Genomic DNA, 15752 nt, shown 5'->3' on the forward strand with positions numbered 1-15752 from the left:
TGATGCCCTGCTGAGAAACACATCTGGCTCTGGGGCTGACTTTCCAGGGTGTAAATTCCTAAGCAAAGTCTTCTTCCTTCCCTGTTGCCTTTTGGGCATTTTATTGCTCTTTAGCACCTCCATGAGGAGGAGAATTGTGGACAGTAGTGGGTAAGAGGGAGGTAGGGTAAGGAGGAGGAGCTGCTATCTCTAAATTTAGGGGAAAGGATATAGAAGTGAAGTTGGAAGAGAATAGCTGGAGTTGAGGGCTTTTACTTCCTCAGATTATCTTACTTAATATTAGCCGAGGTAGTGCTAGTAATAACAGTTATCATTAAGCACTTACTAGGTGCCCGGCCTTCTGCTGAATGCTCTCTTCATTATCTCATTCAGTCCTCAAACCACCCTTATGATTTAGGAGATTATCAAGCCTATTTTGTAAATGAGAAGACAGCTCAGGGAAGTAAGTAAGTGGCTGAAATTCACATGTCTTTGAAGTGGAGGGGCTGGGATTGGAACGGGATCTGTCTGCCTCCAGAGCCCATGTTTTCATGGTATTGGGCTCCCTAACACCAGGTGTTCTGATGTTTCAGGTGAAGAGATTGTTTTCTGAAGGCTGCGTTGGAGGCTGTGACAGAGCAGAGAGCCCGTGTGGAGCTGATGGGGAGGCTTTCTGAATAACATGGCCCTTCGCCACTAGTCTTGCCATGACCACATTTTTCACCAGCGTCCCCCCCTGGATTCAAGATGCAAAGCAGGAGGAGGAAGTGGGCTGGAAACTAGTTCCCAGGCCTCGGGGCCGGGAGGCGGAGAGTCAAGTGAAGTGCCAATGTGAAATCTCGGGGACGCCCTTCTCAAATGGGGAGAAGCTGAGGCCTCACAGCCTCCCCCATCCAGAGCAGAGACCGTATAGCTGCCCTCAGCTGCACTGTGGCAAGGCTTTTGCCTCCAAGTACAAGCTATATAGGTAGGTGACACTCCCGTATCTCTTCCTGCCCTGAGGTTCCCAGAGGACAAAGCCAGAAAGACTCCACTGAGTATATGAGGCTTTATCTGTGACAGAAGAGTGGAGGTTAATGGGCCCATAAGTGTACCCTGAACGCCAACCATTTGAAGTCACTCACTAAAAACTAAAGCTGGTATTTGTTTTCAGACACTAGATTCTGATGGGGAAATATCAGACAGTCATGAACAAACCAGATTGAACGATTTTGTCAATACTACTGTCGCCACCTTGTCAGGTAATGGTGAGAATCCTAGCCAGAAATTAAGAATCAGCCTTAGAACTTTAGAAGGAAAAGGAGACCCTCTGGTCCAATCTGTAAATTTTAAAGTGGAGGCTCAGAGTGGGGAAGTAATTTACCCAAGGTCACATAGCTTCTTGGGTCCTGCAGTGCCTCTTCTTTTGAACCAGCCTGCTACTCACATAATTACTTCTGTCTCTGTAGAATCCCTGGTGTCCTCTGGGTCAGCAGCTGTTCTAAAACTTGTAAGCCCAAGAGCCCTACATAAAGTGAATTGGAATGTGAAAGTCCTGGTATAAAGTAGATACGGCAGAGCAGCTTGGAAGGGGGGGGTCTGCTCAGATTTTATCCTTGCCTTTCCATCAGAGGAACAGGAACATGCCCTGTACGAATGAGATAGACTACCCGATCTACACCCCTTCATCCATTCATCTAGCCAGCTATGGTTTATTGAGCTCCTGCTGTCTACCAGGCACAGTGTTCAGTGCCAGGGACAGAGTAGTGGGCCAGACAGATGGGGGTGCTGGCCCACTACTCAAGGAGGGCCAGAACCCCTATCTGTCTGGCCCACTTTGAGTTCACTATCTCAATAGTGGGGACAGACAACAAACAGGTAAATTCATGAACAAGATGACCACAGAAAGCCTTAGTTCTTTGGAAAACAGTTGAGAGGAAAGAACTAAAACAGGTAACAGGGTAGTGGGTGACCAGGATTGTCCTCATGACAGTTCTGTGGTCCTCAAGGATGCTTTGATTCTGTGTCTTAGGTGGACTCCAGTTGGGGTCATCATCTTAGACTTTCTTAGTACGATCTGGGTGTCCATGGGAGGCTGCAGGAAAGATCCCAGTCTGGGGGGCAGGAGCCCTGACTCCAACTGTGGTCACTGTGTGAGCTTAGGCGAGTTACTAAACCACTTAGGGCCTCAGTTTCCTCACTTGTAAAACGAAGGAAAAGGACTGGATCACTCATCACTTCCGTATCATACGTTATGTCTGTTATGCCCCAGGAGGTTCACAGTAACTCTCAGGCGTGGGCACTCACACGTAGCGTGAGTGTGAGGGCTGTGTTTGATACCTTCCAGGTAGGAAGGATCACTGGGTGCTATAGTGGAGGCAGCAGTGGCATACCTAAGTGAACTCAGGTTTCAAGAAGGACTGTGTTCAAATTCAGCCTCTGCCACTTACTGGTGGGTGGGGCTGTCCTGTGCTTTGGCCTCTCGTGGAGAACAAGGTTAATGACAGCTCACATGAGGCCTGGTAAATGTGGGTCCTTGAAGTCCTGCTGAGTTGATTCTGAATGCCCTGTGGAGCTCTGGATTGTAACTCCTGGACTCTGAGCTGCTGTCCCTCCAGAAGGGAGCAGGTAAACCAAAGGACACTGAGGTGCTATACTATGGGGACACTTTTTTTTAGGTGTTTTTGGTTTATATGGCAAATACTTTAAATGGTACAGACAGACATTCAGTGAAAAATGAACTGTCCTCATGCTGGAAGCTACCATTTTCCTCCCCAGAGGGGTCCAGTGGGGTCAGTTTCTTGTGTATCCTTGCTAAGACATTGAAACATGTATTCCCTTCCCTTTTTATTTTCACAAGGGATTGTATTACACACACTCTGCTGAACTTCCTTTTTTAACTTAGCCCCCCTTATATTTTGGGATTGTTCTAGATCGGGAAGTTTAGATATATTTCATTTTCCTTTTATTGTGTCATTTTAAATGTTTTAAATGTAATTTTTTGAAAAGGAGATATAGTCACATAAAACAATTCACAAGGTACCGAAAGGTGTACAATGGAAATTCTCCATCACACCCATAAGCTTCCTATCTCTTCTCCCCATAGGCAACCAGTGTTGTTAGTTTCTTGAATATCCTTCCAGAAATATTTTTGAGTGCATACAAGCAAACGTACATCTATTTGCCCTCTTTTTCCTGTGCATGGTACCATTCTGCATGCACTGTTCTATCCCGTTGCTTTTCACCACTTCATATATCCTAAGAGCTTGTTCCCTGAGGGTACATATAAAACTGCTTTTTTTTTTTTTAAAGTTGAGTCATTTTATGAACTTACCATAATTTATTTCACCAGTTCCCTATCGATGGACATTTAGATTGTTCCTGACTTTTTGCTACTACAAACAGTGCTGCAAAGACTAGGAGTACGTATGTGATTTTGCAGATGGGCGGGGATATCCATAGAATTTAGATACTGACTGGCACGGTATCCCATTGCATTCCATCACACGGCTCGACCATAATTTTTGTATCTAGTTCCGTCAGTGGACACTTCGGTTGTCTGGCCAGCCCTTGTGATCTCCCTTCTTTCTTTCTCCTCTATCCTCCATCCCTACCCCCAGGCACATGGCCACCCACTCAGCCCAGAAACCCCACCAGTGTATGTACTGTGATAAGATGTTTCACCGCAAGGACCATCTGCGGAACCACCTGCAGACCCATGACCCCAACAAAGAGGCCCTTCACTGTTCTGAGTGCGGTAAGAATTACAACACGAAGCTAGGCTACCGGCGCCACCTGGCTATGCATGCCGCCAGCAGCGGTGACCTCAGCTGTAAGGTGTGCCTGCAGACCTTTGAGAGTACCCAGGCCCTGCTAGAGCACCTGAAGGCCCACTCACGCCGAGTAGCAGGCGGTGCCAAGGAGAAGAAGCACCCCTGTGACCACTGTGACCGGCGGTTCTATACGCGCAAGGATGTGCGGCGGCACCTGGTGGTGCACACGGGCCGGAAGGACTTCCTTTGCCAGTACTGTGCCCAGCGGTTTGGCCGCAAGGACCACCTGACGCGTCATGTCAAGAAGAGCCACTCGCAGGAGCTGCTCAAAATCAAGACAGAGCCAGTGGACATGTTAGGCTTACTCAGCTGCAGCTCCGCAGTCAGTGTGAAGGAAGAGCTGAGCCCTGTGCTGTGCATGGCCTCCCGGGACGTGATGGGGGCCAAGGCCTTCCCTGGCATGTTGCCCATGGGCATGTATGGCGCCCACATCCCTACCATGCCCAGCACGGGCATGCCACACTCCCTGGTGCACAACACGCTGCCCATGGGTATGAGCTACCCTCTGGAATCCTCACCTATCTCTTCCCCAGCTCAGCTTCCTCCAAAATACCAGCTTGGATCTACCTCATACTTGCCTGACAAATTGCCCAAAGTGGAGGTGGATAGTTTTCTGGCGGAGCTTCCTGGAAGCCTGTCCCTCTCGTCCGCTGAACCCCAGCCCGCCTCACCTCAGCCGGCGGCAGCTGCGGCCCTCCTAGATGAAGCACTGCTCACCAAGAGCCCCGCCAACCTCTCTGAGGCCCTCTGCGCTGCTAATGTGGACTTCTCCCACTTACTGGGCTTTCTTCCACTCAACCTACCCCCGTGTAACCCGCCTGGGGCTGCAGGAGGCCTGGTCATGGGCTACTCCCAGGCTGAGGCGCAGCCCTTGCTCACCACTTTGCAAGCTCAGCCTCAGGATTCCCCAGGAGCCGGGGGACCACTGAACTTTGGACCTCTGCACTCCTTGCCTCCTGTCTTCACCTCTGGCCTGAGCACCACCACCCTGCCTCGTTTCCACCAGGCATTCCAGTAGCCCCCAAGGAGGCCCTCAGTCCAGTCTTAGGCTCCGTCAGGGAGCCTCTGTACCCACCCTATCTGCGTCCCGCGTGAAGGCAGCTGAGCTTTCAGAACTGGGTTCAAAAAGAAAAAATTCCAGTGTCTGTATGGAGCACTTGGTTTGGGGGTTCAGGCTCCAGGATCAGTTCCAGGAGGAGCCTTGAGCCCCAGGCCCATGAAAAGATCTCATACCATAGAACTTCAGGTATTTTTACTTTTACTTTTTTGATCTGAATCGGGAGCCACACTTAGCCCTCTCCCCCTCCAAAGCGTCAGAACCTCCCTTTCTTCAGAGAAGGAGTCAGTCTCTTGGAGACACAGAGGGTTTCACTTTGGATGACCTCAAGAGAAATAGCCCAAGAAGCCCACCTCCTGGTCCCGACCTGCAGACCCCACAGCAGTTGGTCAGGCCCTGCTGCAGAGAGAGGGTCACTTGGCTCGATTGCCTGCTTCCAGCCAGTGGGCAGGAAAGGGCCTCTTCTTCCCACCACCCCTGTCCCTCCTGTACCAACACCTCCATTTCCAGTCAGTGTTGTCCAGCAACGGTACCGTTTACACAGTCGTCTCAGACACACCATTCACCTCCCTTGCCAAGCTGTTAGCCTTAGAACGATTGCAGTGAACATTGTTTACACGCCGTGAATCCATTCCCACCAGTCCATTCCAGTTGGCACCAGCTGAAACCATTTGGTACCTGGTGTTAACTGGAGCCCTGTTTACAAGGCGGAGTCGGGTCTCGCTGACTTCTCTTCACTTGAGGTCACATTTTTCCCCTGTGGGGAAATAAACTGACTTTGGACTGCTTCAGTCTCTGCCATCTTCCATGACCGTGTCTGTTCCTGCCTTCCTCGGCAGTGTCCGCGAGACAGGCAAGAAGACTGGAGCCGTTTTCTCACAGGTCTGCAATTCTGTTTTTCTCCAAGTACATCATGACCCCGCCCCCTCCTCTTGAACTGGAGAGGGGAAGACATGAAAGGCATGCCCGCTTCCATCGCCCCCACTCTCCAGCCCCTACCCCAGACATCATGAACTGTTATCATTAGTCTTGGAAGGAGGGACTCGGGTTCTAAGCTGGTGTGGATAGCATAGGAGAGGGTGTGAACCCCTGATTTGTCTCTCCCCTACTTGTCCCTTTTCCAGGAAGTTGTGGAATTGTTGGAAGAAGAGTTTTCAGGAAGTTAGGGCTGGGCAGACAGTTGAGTCCTAACCTGTGGGTACGTCATTGGCTCCCATACTAACCTTTTCTCTTCTCCACAGTGTCCCCTCTCTCTCCACTACTTTGCAGTTACCCTGGACTCAGGGCCACTATGCATAGGCCTCTGCTCGCAATCAAAGAAATTCCACCTTACGCTTGTGCCCCCACCCCCCGCCCCAGTTTGCCCCTAATACTTAGCAGGGTTTCTTGCAACAAATGATTCGTTCTCTTCTGGCTTGTGGGGCTCCCTGGCACAGACGGCACGGCCCTTGCCCAGCCGAACCCCATCCTTGCTTCATTTCTCAGTTCTGCATGGGCTTCGCACTTCCCACTCATGGGAGGGAGGCAGCTCAGGGACCACCAGTGTGGGACCCTCATGAGACACCTCCACTCTGATTCAGAAACACACTTCTACCTCTTTACTGTTAACTCCTACAAATGCAGCCAGTAGTTTTGGGGCACCTCTCTCAGCAGTGCCTCATGCTGGCTTCTCCACTAGGGTTTCAGGACAAACTACCAAGGAACTGCCTCAGCCTCCTCCCAGTCCTCCAACTCCCCCTTCCTTCTAGAAATCACTTTGCTTTATCACCAGGCACTGAGCAGATCCAAGACCCAGGCTTCTGCTTCAGCCCAGGCCAGTACTCTCTGAGGTGAGAGCCTTAAAACGTAGCGCCCTGGCCCTTGATTGGAAGCAATGTGGAGTGAATAAGCATGTTTTGATTTAGGCAGGGTAGCTTGGGATACCTTTAAAAAAAAAACAAAACAAACCAGATATAAAAATGTCTGGCAAGGTTAAAATCAGACTAGGTGATTTGCTTCTAAAAATTAGTTTCAGTGAGTCCCAGGGACTAATTAAGGTTTATTTTTAAAAGCATCCCCCTTGGTACACAGCCACCTGCATGCTGTGCATGTTACTGGGACTCGTATTACAGGACATGGTGTGTGAGGGTCCAAGCAGGACTTGGTGCTGCCATTTCTCCTTATTGTCTCTGGTCCTCATCACTAGACCCAGCAGCCCTTCACCTGCTCCCTGCCACCTTCCCTACACCCCTCATTTATAGGGGCAGGTGGGCCTCTGGCCACAAAATAGAAAGTCTCAGGCTTAGAGGAGTCCACTCTTCCCTGCCTGTCCTTTCCTGTCCCTTCCTTGAATTCTTTACCCATTAGTGATGCTGGGAAACTCCTAGAACAGGCAGAGCAACTATTTAAAGCCTTCTAACTGGGGCTTTGCCCCTTCCCCCACCTGCTCCATCCTGCCCCTCCTTTCCTCTTCCTTTGGTGCCCTCACCATACACAAGGAATTTCTCTATCACTGTGAACTTTGCTGGTACAGAGGAACATCTGCCTTCACCGTTTTTGGACCATAGCAACCCAGCCGTTTCTTAATCTTCCCTTCCCCAAATTTAAAGTAAAAAAAAAAAAAAAAAAAAAAAGCCTTATTGGCCTGGTTGTTCAAAGGATAAGAATAGCTTTATCCTGCACTCAGTACCAAACCCACTTCAGTACCTTTACTGAGGCCATGAAAGCCTGAGGGGTGTCTGCCCAGGACAGGAGCCATGGCATGTGGCAGAGACCAAACAGGGACCAGGAAAAAGGGGTGATGTCCCCTTTCCCCATCACCTCCTCCAACTTGTCAGTGATGTGCCGCCCTGAACAGGGCAGGCACCTCCCGTCCTGCACATAGCTGGTCAAGGCTGAGTGCAGTCCTGGGGGCCAGGGGATGACCTACCCAGCTGTGTCAGCTCAAAGGATTTGTGCACATCTTAAGGAGGGGAGAGGTGGGAAAAGGAGCACCAATGAGTTTCCCCCGCAACCTTTTACAAATGGCATTTAATGGAAATCCGGGAAGCAGGTGTGATTACTTTTTTGCTCGTAGATATTGCCCTAAGTTGAAATTCTTCCACTGCCCTAAACTTCCCCTAGTAGCCTGAATCCCTGCCCCTCTTTCTTTTTGGTAGCTGTTTTCCCCATCCCCTCTACCTCCCCTCTTATCTAGGAGCTGTTTTTAAGCACGATTTTTTTTTAACAGTTTATATTGTACAGGATCAATATTTTGCTTTTTAACAAGGATATTTATGTAATAAGAAACTTTGCCTTAGGCAGGTGTTGGCCAGAAAAGTCCAGATTCCTCTGGGACCCCGCCCTGGCCTCTCCTGGAGCTCTGAACCTGCTGTGGAAGGAATTGGCTCTGACCTTCAGCACTGGAGAGTAGGGTCTGCAGCAAGGGAAGGGAAGGGGTGTTCTGGTTCTAACAGGATAAGGATTCACCATGATAATCTAGTGCCTGTGTGGAGGGGTTTGGAAGAAGTATCCCAGCCCAGTTTCTTCAGATGCAAGCTCACTTCCGTAGCTGCCCGCTCCACCTCTGACTACTCGGCGCTAGAACTCCTGAGACACCACTTCTCATTCGCCTCCCTCCCTCCCAGTGATCAAGGCTTTGGGGCCACTCTTTCGTAACGCCAGATTATTTAAAGAGAGAAAAATACAAGACAAAAACCTTCTAGCACTTTGTAAACACAGTGAATAACCTCTTGGAGTATTTTTGGCTTTATATAAAACAAGGTTTTTAATTGTAAAATATAAGTGCCATTAGAAAATGCACAGGGCGTATCTTTGTTAAAGTAGATTTTTCAATGTTTTACAGAATTACATTTTCAAAAAAAGTTTTTATAATGAAGTTGTTTATTAAAAACTTCTGAATGATGTGTTTGGAAGTTGTGAACCTGTCTGATTGGGAAAGGGGTGGAGAGTGCCTGGGGGGCTAGAAACTCCAGACAAGTCTAGCCTCCAAGGGGATGGTGAGGGGATGGTGAGTGTCGGGTAGACAGTAACAACCCATCACATTAGCACGCACCTACAAACTTTGTACTTTGAAATGAAAGATCTTAATGGGATGTCTTTGAGGTAAGTGGCATCGTATTATCACTTAAACTTGAATGCAAGGGTCAGAAAAATCAAATTGGCTTTATGAAACTTCATATAACTAAAAATGCCAGATGTAGCACAGTTTTTAGAATTGATTCAGCCACTCAAACATGGTTGGCCTTAGCATTCCTGTTTCTTTTGCCCCCATCGTCTGTAGTTGTGACTTCATCCTCAGGCCCTACAAAGGCACGTCCCTTTGTGTAGGAGTAGAATGCTGCCATGATTCCATCCCTGTCATTCTCATGCAGCACTGACCAGGAAGAGGAAGGAAAGAGGAGTCTTTGTATTCACAAAGCCCCATGAGGCATCTCCTGTCTCACTGGCCTTGATAGGGCTCTGTGCCCTTCCCAAAATCAGCCAGCGATGGCAAGCCTGAGTGAGACAGGAGTGGTTTCTCAAAGGAAATTGGGGCTACAGTTAGGATGAGGATTGAATGCTTGTCCAAGAAAAAACATGCCATCCATTGCCTGGCAAGTGACAGCTATGACCTGACCTTGCTCACCCTTGGCCCTATGCACTGGGTTCAGACAAACTGCTGAGAGACTGACATGTGCTTCTGACTTTGCCGCTTGGCCAGTCTCTAACAAAGGTAGTCCTCACTGTCCTGGGCCCTGTAACTCGTACTGAGATCCTGCTGTCCACGGCTAAGATTGAGCTTGCTTTTCTGTGGTCTGGAGCCAGTGTCAGCCACACGGTGTAAGTCACTCCTGAGTCCAGCCCAAGAGTCCCTGGGACAGTAACAAGTGTTAATGTGTGTAGCAGGTGTTTTGTGTGCAAAGGCAGTGGGCTAGCCCTTCCATCTCTTTGGCCTTCCATTTACTTCATCAACATTCAGTGTCAACTCCAGTGCCTTCAGATCCCTGGCTGGACCCCCAAGGGAACCCACCTTGCTCTCTTGGGGATGTACACCCCACGCTGGGACCAGGGGCTCAGAGCTATCTTATTCACTGGGCAGGAGGAGGCTGAAGGCTTTCTGGAGGAGGTGGCAGGGACTTCCAGGCAGAGGGGGCATCAGGTGTGCTGACCTTAGGCCACAAGTTTGGGAGCCAAGACCACAGGAGTGCAGGTGCATTTGCAGGATCAGGGCTGCATGGCTGGTTCGTCCAGGCTCATCCTATCCAAGCACATTCCTGCAATTCAGACGAGTTCACAGTGGTGAAATGTCTGGTATAGAGCAAGAGGTAGCCTGGGCCTAGGACAAGGTGGAAATGTCCACCTTTTGGCCTATAAGCCCAGGAGGATACAGTTCCTACGTACAGATGCCAATTTGCTCCTGGTTCACAGCGTTTGAGACATTCCCTTGCCCAACATCCTTGTACTCCAAGTTTCTTCCTTTCTTCCATATACATATTTCCAGCACTACCGCGTGCCAATCAATAACCATCATCTGCGGCTCCCAGTTTGAGTCTGGTTAGCCTGTTGGGCCTATGCTTGAGTAGTTGATCCTGTGCAAAGCTTCTAGTTACCTACACTGCCCCCAAACCGCAGTAGAGTGTGGGCGTCAGGCGGTCCCCACTGCCACCGCAGATGGGGGGGGAGGGGGCGGGGAGAGTAATCGCTTGGTGTGGCGGCTGTGATGGAAAGTTCTATCCGCCCGTGACCGAGACTGGAGTTATGCCTGATCCTTGGTGCCCACTCTGAGCTGCTCCTTGCTTGGTACACCCCTGCACTTCAATCCACTCCCACCTCCAGCGCCCTCCTAATCAGGGGCCCGTTCTGTCTGGCGCTCGCGGTTGCATCCCCACCAGGCAGCCCCCTGCCACTCTGCCAGGCTGGCAGGTCCCTCGTCCCCCGCAGCCCGGGAACCCCTGCGAATCACACCCCGCAGTGGGGCGCGAGGAGCAGAGCGCGCCCGAGGAGGAGACCGCGCCTCTCCACCCCGCGCCGCGCCGCCCCTCTGGCGGGCCCCGCAGTGTCGCCCCTGCACCCTGAACCGCTCCAGGCCAGAGGCTCCGGCAGGTGATGGCGGCCGAGGGGGCAGGGGGCCTGGAGCCCCCGAGCGCCCGCCGCCCGACCTCGCCGCTGGGGTCCCGAAGCCGCGGCACGCGAGCGCCCCCCCACCCCGGGACCGCCCCGCCTGCTCCGGGGCGCCGGGCAGTGGCCTGGCCGGGGCCGAGACCCCGGAGACCTGCGGCGCCGAGGGGCGGGGGGCGGCGGGAAGGCCGAGGAAGTGACGACTGGGCAGGGCGCCATCTTCGTAGAAGAGGCGGAGGGGGGGAGAAGCCGCTGCTTGGGGAAGAGACGGAGGGGCGGGGGGGGGAGGGGAGGAGCTGGAGGTGGGAGCGGCGGCGCAGCAGGGCTCGGGGCGCCTAAGCCTGGACGGCCGGCCGTGGAGCTGGAGGCTGGGGAGTGCCCAGACGGGGCCTACCCGCGGCTGCCGCGCAGGTTTGGGCGCACCGGCCGTCTGCGCCTGGCCCGTAGGAGTTTCGTCATCCAGAGTATTCCTGGCTTCTGGGTCACTGCCTTTCTGAACCACCCGCAGCTCTCAACCATGATTATGACTCGTGATGAAGACATGCTCTGCTACCTGATGAATTTGGCGGTGAGGGAGCTCAGGCAAGCCAGCACCCAATGCAAGTTCAAGTTCTGCTTTTGGAACAACCCCTAGTCCCGGAACAAAGTGCTCATGAAGGAGTATGAGTGCAGATCCTCAGGACCGGTGGTGTCAGTTGCAACTAGTATCCGATGGCACCGGGGCCAGGAACCCCCTGTTCTGGTACACCCGGACACTGTCGGCAGCTTCTTCACCTGGTTCTAGAAGCACAGCTTCCCAGAGGCTGACAAGATTGCCCAGATTATTAGAGAGGACTTGTGGCCCAACTCCCTGCAGTACCGCCTGCTCTGTATGTAGATAGGCCACACAGAGCCAGGAGAGGCCTGGCAAGGTGGTGCACAGAGGCCCCCCCCTAGACGCTACAGGTTCCAGTCTGGCTAAGTCCCTCGCTAGGACCTGGCCCCTACATAAGACTCCCTTCTACCTGTGCTTAGGCCAATGGCATTAGCCTGCTGTCTGCTTGTGCTTTCAATGCACCCTGGCTCCTCTGAACATTCAGTGGACTCTGCTCCAAGTTTTGGCCTCCATGGCCAAGCTCTTCTGTTTCCATGTGGCCATCATGCATCACACAGGTGTCACATGCCACAGTGTCTACCCAAGCACCCCATGCTATGGATGAGTACTGCCATCATCTTCATGGTCCGGGCCTACCTCTGATCATTGTCTTCCTTCCCACCCATTTTTTTTTTTTTTTAAGTAAGCTTTATGCCCATTGTAGGGGTGGAACTCATGATTCTGAGATCAAGAGTTCCAAACTACCGACTGGGCCAGCCAGGCACCCCCTTCCCACCCATTTTTGACATAGACACCCACAAGTCATTGCTAGAAGGACCAGGGCCTCTTTGAGGCCTACTACTTCAAGGCCACATGTTGGGCTTCCTATTTATGCATCCAGAATATGGGCTGTGGCAAACTGAGTCTCATCACCCAAGAAGAAGTAGATGCATTTGGTGCTGTCAGCCAGCCTTGGACACTCCATCCCAGGGCCTCAGGACTGCAGGACCACAGGCCAGGCTACCGCAGGCTACTGGCTCGTGGGCATCTGGCAGAATGGTCACACAGCCAGTAGACAACTACTGGGCATGGGAGAGGTCAAGGGCATGAAGTAGTGGGCAAGGCATTCTTTGTAATCACCCTGCTCGTCTTACCCGTGTTGGTGCTACCTCACGGCCCACCTGCTGGTCAAGATCTGGTACCGGGCCAGTGTCTGGCCATCCCCCTTTCTGAGTTCTGCCGAGGCCGCCACCAACATTGTTCCTGCTCCCAGATCTGTAAGGACCTCAACAACCACCTGCCCAGGCACAAGAAAGCCCCCAACTCCCTAGGAATTCTGGCGTGCTGGCATATCTGGGCCTGTGCTCCAGGTGGGGCCCAGGCTGGGGGTCCCTCCCAGAAGCCTACCTTCCTGAGCCCCAGTCACTGGGCTCACACAGAATCCCGCCCCCCACCCCCACCCCCGGTCTCTGCCTGTTTTCAGGCTGCCAGGCTGCAGGTATAGGAGGGGTGATTCTAGTCATGGGGCCTGTCTACGCCTGCCCAGATCTCACAGCTTTCTTTTCATTTTCTTTAAAATGACAGCTCAGAAACAAACAACTGAAGAAGCCAAGTTTTTAAAAACAGCTAGGGAGGCCGTCTTTCTTATTGAATTTGCCGTTATGTGACCGGCTCTAGAGAGAAGGGTTGTGCTGTAAACCGCTGCGCGGCGTCTGGGCAGCCCCTTTCCCATGCCCCGCCCCCTTTAGCACGGCCCGCCCCCGGGGGCGGGGCTAGTTCTTTGTCCTGTGTGGCGTTTTTTAGACCAACTCTAGCCCCAGTCTATTTTCTTCTCCTCCCATCGGGTCCAACCCCCACTGTGGGATTGTGTAGGTGGAAGAGTTTAGCTGCCTCCCAAAGTCCTCCTTCCCGTGGAAGGCCTTGTCTTTTGCTTCCCAGAACCTGGGGAGGCCTTGACACAAAACGTGGTGGCGGATGCTCTCCCCCCGGGAAAGCAATGGAAGCAGAGGCAGCTGGGAAGGTTCGGGTGGCTGAGAGACCATGGATGTAGGGAACAGAGCCCCCTGGTTCTTCTGAATTTTCTGATTCACCAAAATGTTTTTTAAATTAGAAGAATTACTAACCGAACACTGAAACTTGAGAGGTTCTCTTGGTCTGGGTGTGACCTGCGAATGTGGAAAGTGAATGCTGCTTTTCATTTCACTGCTTTTAAGTAAGACCCTGTGCATCTCCTTCCCCGTTTCCACCCAGTGGAGAAATTGAGCTGTCCAGGCCTGCTTACTGCTTTTAGTTGAGAACATTTACAAGAATGTCGATGTAATCTCTCCATGCCACACCATTTGGAGACTTAGGTGGCTATTCGTGGTGATTACCAAGTTGTTGTGGCCTGTTAATACAGCCCTGTACTCAGAAGTAGTCTGAATAGGGGCGCCTGGGTGGCACAGCGGTTGGGCGTCTGCCTTCGGCTCAGGGCATGATCCCGGCGTTGTGGGATCGAGCCCCACATCGGGCTCCTCTGCTATGAGCCTGCTTCTTCCTCTCCCACTCCCCCTGCTTGTGTTCCCTCTCTCGCTGGCTGTCTCTATCTCTGTCGAATAAATAAATAAAAATATCTTTAAAAAAAAAAAAGTAGTCTGAATAAGGTGGTTTTGTAGGTAGGACTTAAAACTGAGAACTGTTAGCATGTCCTGTGAGGATAGCCTCCAGAAAGAAATCGGTAAGGTCCTGACGATTCTGTGCCCTGGCGGCCATGATGTAATGGGCATTGCTGTAACTGGTGTCTCTGCTTCTAAACAGGGAAATATTCATGGGATGGCTTTGTCCAATCAGAAGAGGATTCAGGGCACTTTTGTCTTCTATCTGCATGGTTAAAAAATAAAAACCTTTCAGTCTGGGGAAAAAATAACTCAGATCATGTTATTCCCCCATCCAGAACCCTCCACTGGCAGGAAAAAAAGTCCTAATTCCTTAACATGGCTGACAAAGGCCAGCACTGTCTGGCCCCTGCTGGCATCTCCCACTGATCTCTTCACTCACCCTGCGCTCCCCTCTCTGCTGCTCCTTATGCAGCACGTTCCGGCCTCAGAGGTTTTGCACTTGTCATTCTCTCTCCTAAATTTTCTTCAGAAAATAGATATTCTCCTCTCTGGCTCCCTCCGTTCTTTCAGGCTTCAGTCAAATGCCACTTCTCCGGAGGCCGTCCCCACCTTTCCTGCCCAAAGTCATTCTCTACCCGTTCCGTCTCTTCTCCCCCTCCCTTCGTGATTTTCTCCACATCACTGTAACTCTCTGAAATGGTCTTCTTTTCCTCTCTTCTCCTTCCTCTTCTGACAGGTCAGAAGAACAGCGACCTATCCATCGGCTGCTTGGCCGTGCTGCACCTCAGGAATTACTTGTGCGAGTGAATGACTTTGTCCAGATGTGTCGGAGTATTGTCCTGGGCCCCCACCGAACAACGAACGAGGCGTAGTTCCTGCCTGAAGAATTTCAGCTGGGCGGGGACGGGTCGCCATGTGACTTGTGCAGCTGGAACACATCTGGGGGTGAAAGGGGCGCTACTAACAATGACGCCAGGACAAGAAGCCTAACTGGTATGGAACCATCACCCCAAAGAGACAGAACCCAACTAAGTCCTGCTTGGCATGCAGCTCACCAGAAATGTGTGTGATGTAATGGGAGAGTGGAGACTTCCCTGACTTTGGGACATGGGAGCTGGGCCTGGAGGAAAAGGCAGCAGTTTAGGTAAAGTGGGGCTGGAGAGGGAATTCCTGAAGGAGCAAATGGCATGACCAAAGGCACTGGGTAGAAGATGACTAATGTGTTCAGGGCACAGCACGGACCCTGGGTGTGGCTGCTCGGAAGAGGCAACACTGGATGGTTAGGTAGGCTAAGGCCATTTTCTGGAAATTCGAACTCTGAGTGCAAGGCATTAGCCCATGCATAGTGGGGAGGGATATCAGATGTGGTTCAGAGGTAGGAAAGCTCACAGGGCAGCTGGAGGCAAGGGGAGGGGAGTGTCTGCAACTCCAGCTCTCTAGTATCTTCAGTTTGCTCCCAGGCTGCAGCTCTTCCAGGAAGCCCTCCATGATTGCCCTTGCCTGCAGCAATCTCTGCCACCTCCCAAGTACAGCCTAGAACCCAAATTTTGGATACTACTGCCTGGCAGGGCTACTTCTTCTGTGTCAAACACCTGTTCGTGATGCTCCCAAGGGAATCAGAGTGAGCCTCGAAACATCCTGGTGACCCTAGAAAC

The 15752-nt window shown here is 51.7% G+C and overlaps 1 protein-coding gene and 1 pseudogene across 1 annotated transcript; both read left to right on the plus strand.

Moving 5' to 3' along the window:
* Positions 1 to 228: 228 nt before the first annotated feature.
* Positions 229 to 8732, plus strand: PLAGL2 (PLAG1 like zinc finger 2). The gene is made up of 2 exons (XM_002918275.4): positions 229 to 946; positions 3579 to 8732. Exons 1-2 carry the CDS (start codon positions 687 to 689, stop codon positions 4807 to 4809), a joined length of 1491 nt encoding a protein of 496 aa, XP_002918321.1. The 5' UTR covers positions 229 to 686; the 3' UTR covers positions 4810 to 8732.
* A 583-nt stretch (positions 8733 to 9315) lies between these two features.
* On the plus strand, positions 9316 to 12757 carry LOC117795745 (annotated as a pseudogene).
* Positions 12758 to 15752: the final 2995 nt, after the last annotated feature.

Source organism: Ailuropoda melanoleuca, chromosome 13, assembly GCF_002007445.2.
Source record: "Ailuropoda melanoleuca isolate Jingjing chromosome 13, ASM200744v2, whole genome shotgun sequence".
Classification (NCBI taxonomy): Eukaryota; Metazoa; Chordata; class Mammalia; order Carnivora; family Ursidae; genus Ailuropoda; species Ailuropoda melanoleuca.

Excerpts from the sequence above, each read along its gene's own strand:
- PLAGL2 (XM_002918275.4), top strand. The coding sequence starts at position 687 with ATGACCACATTTTTCACCAGCGTCCCCCCCTGGATTCAAGATGCAAAG. Across the intron at positions 947-3,578 it reads TCCAAGTACAAGCTATATAG|GCACATGGCCACCCACTCAG; the intron begins GTAGGTGACACT and ends CCCTACCCCCAG.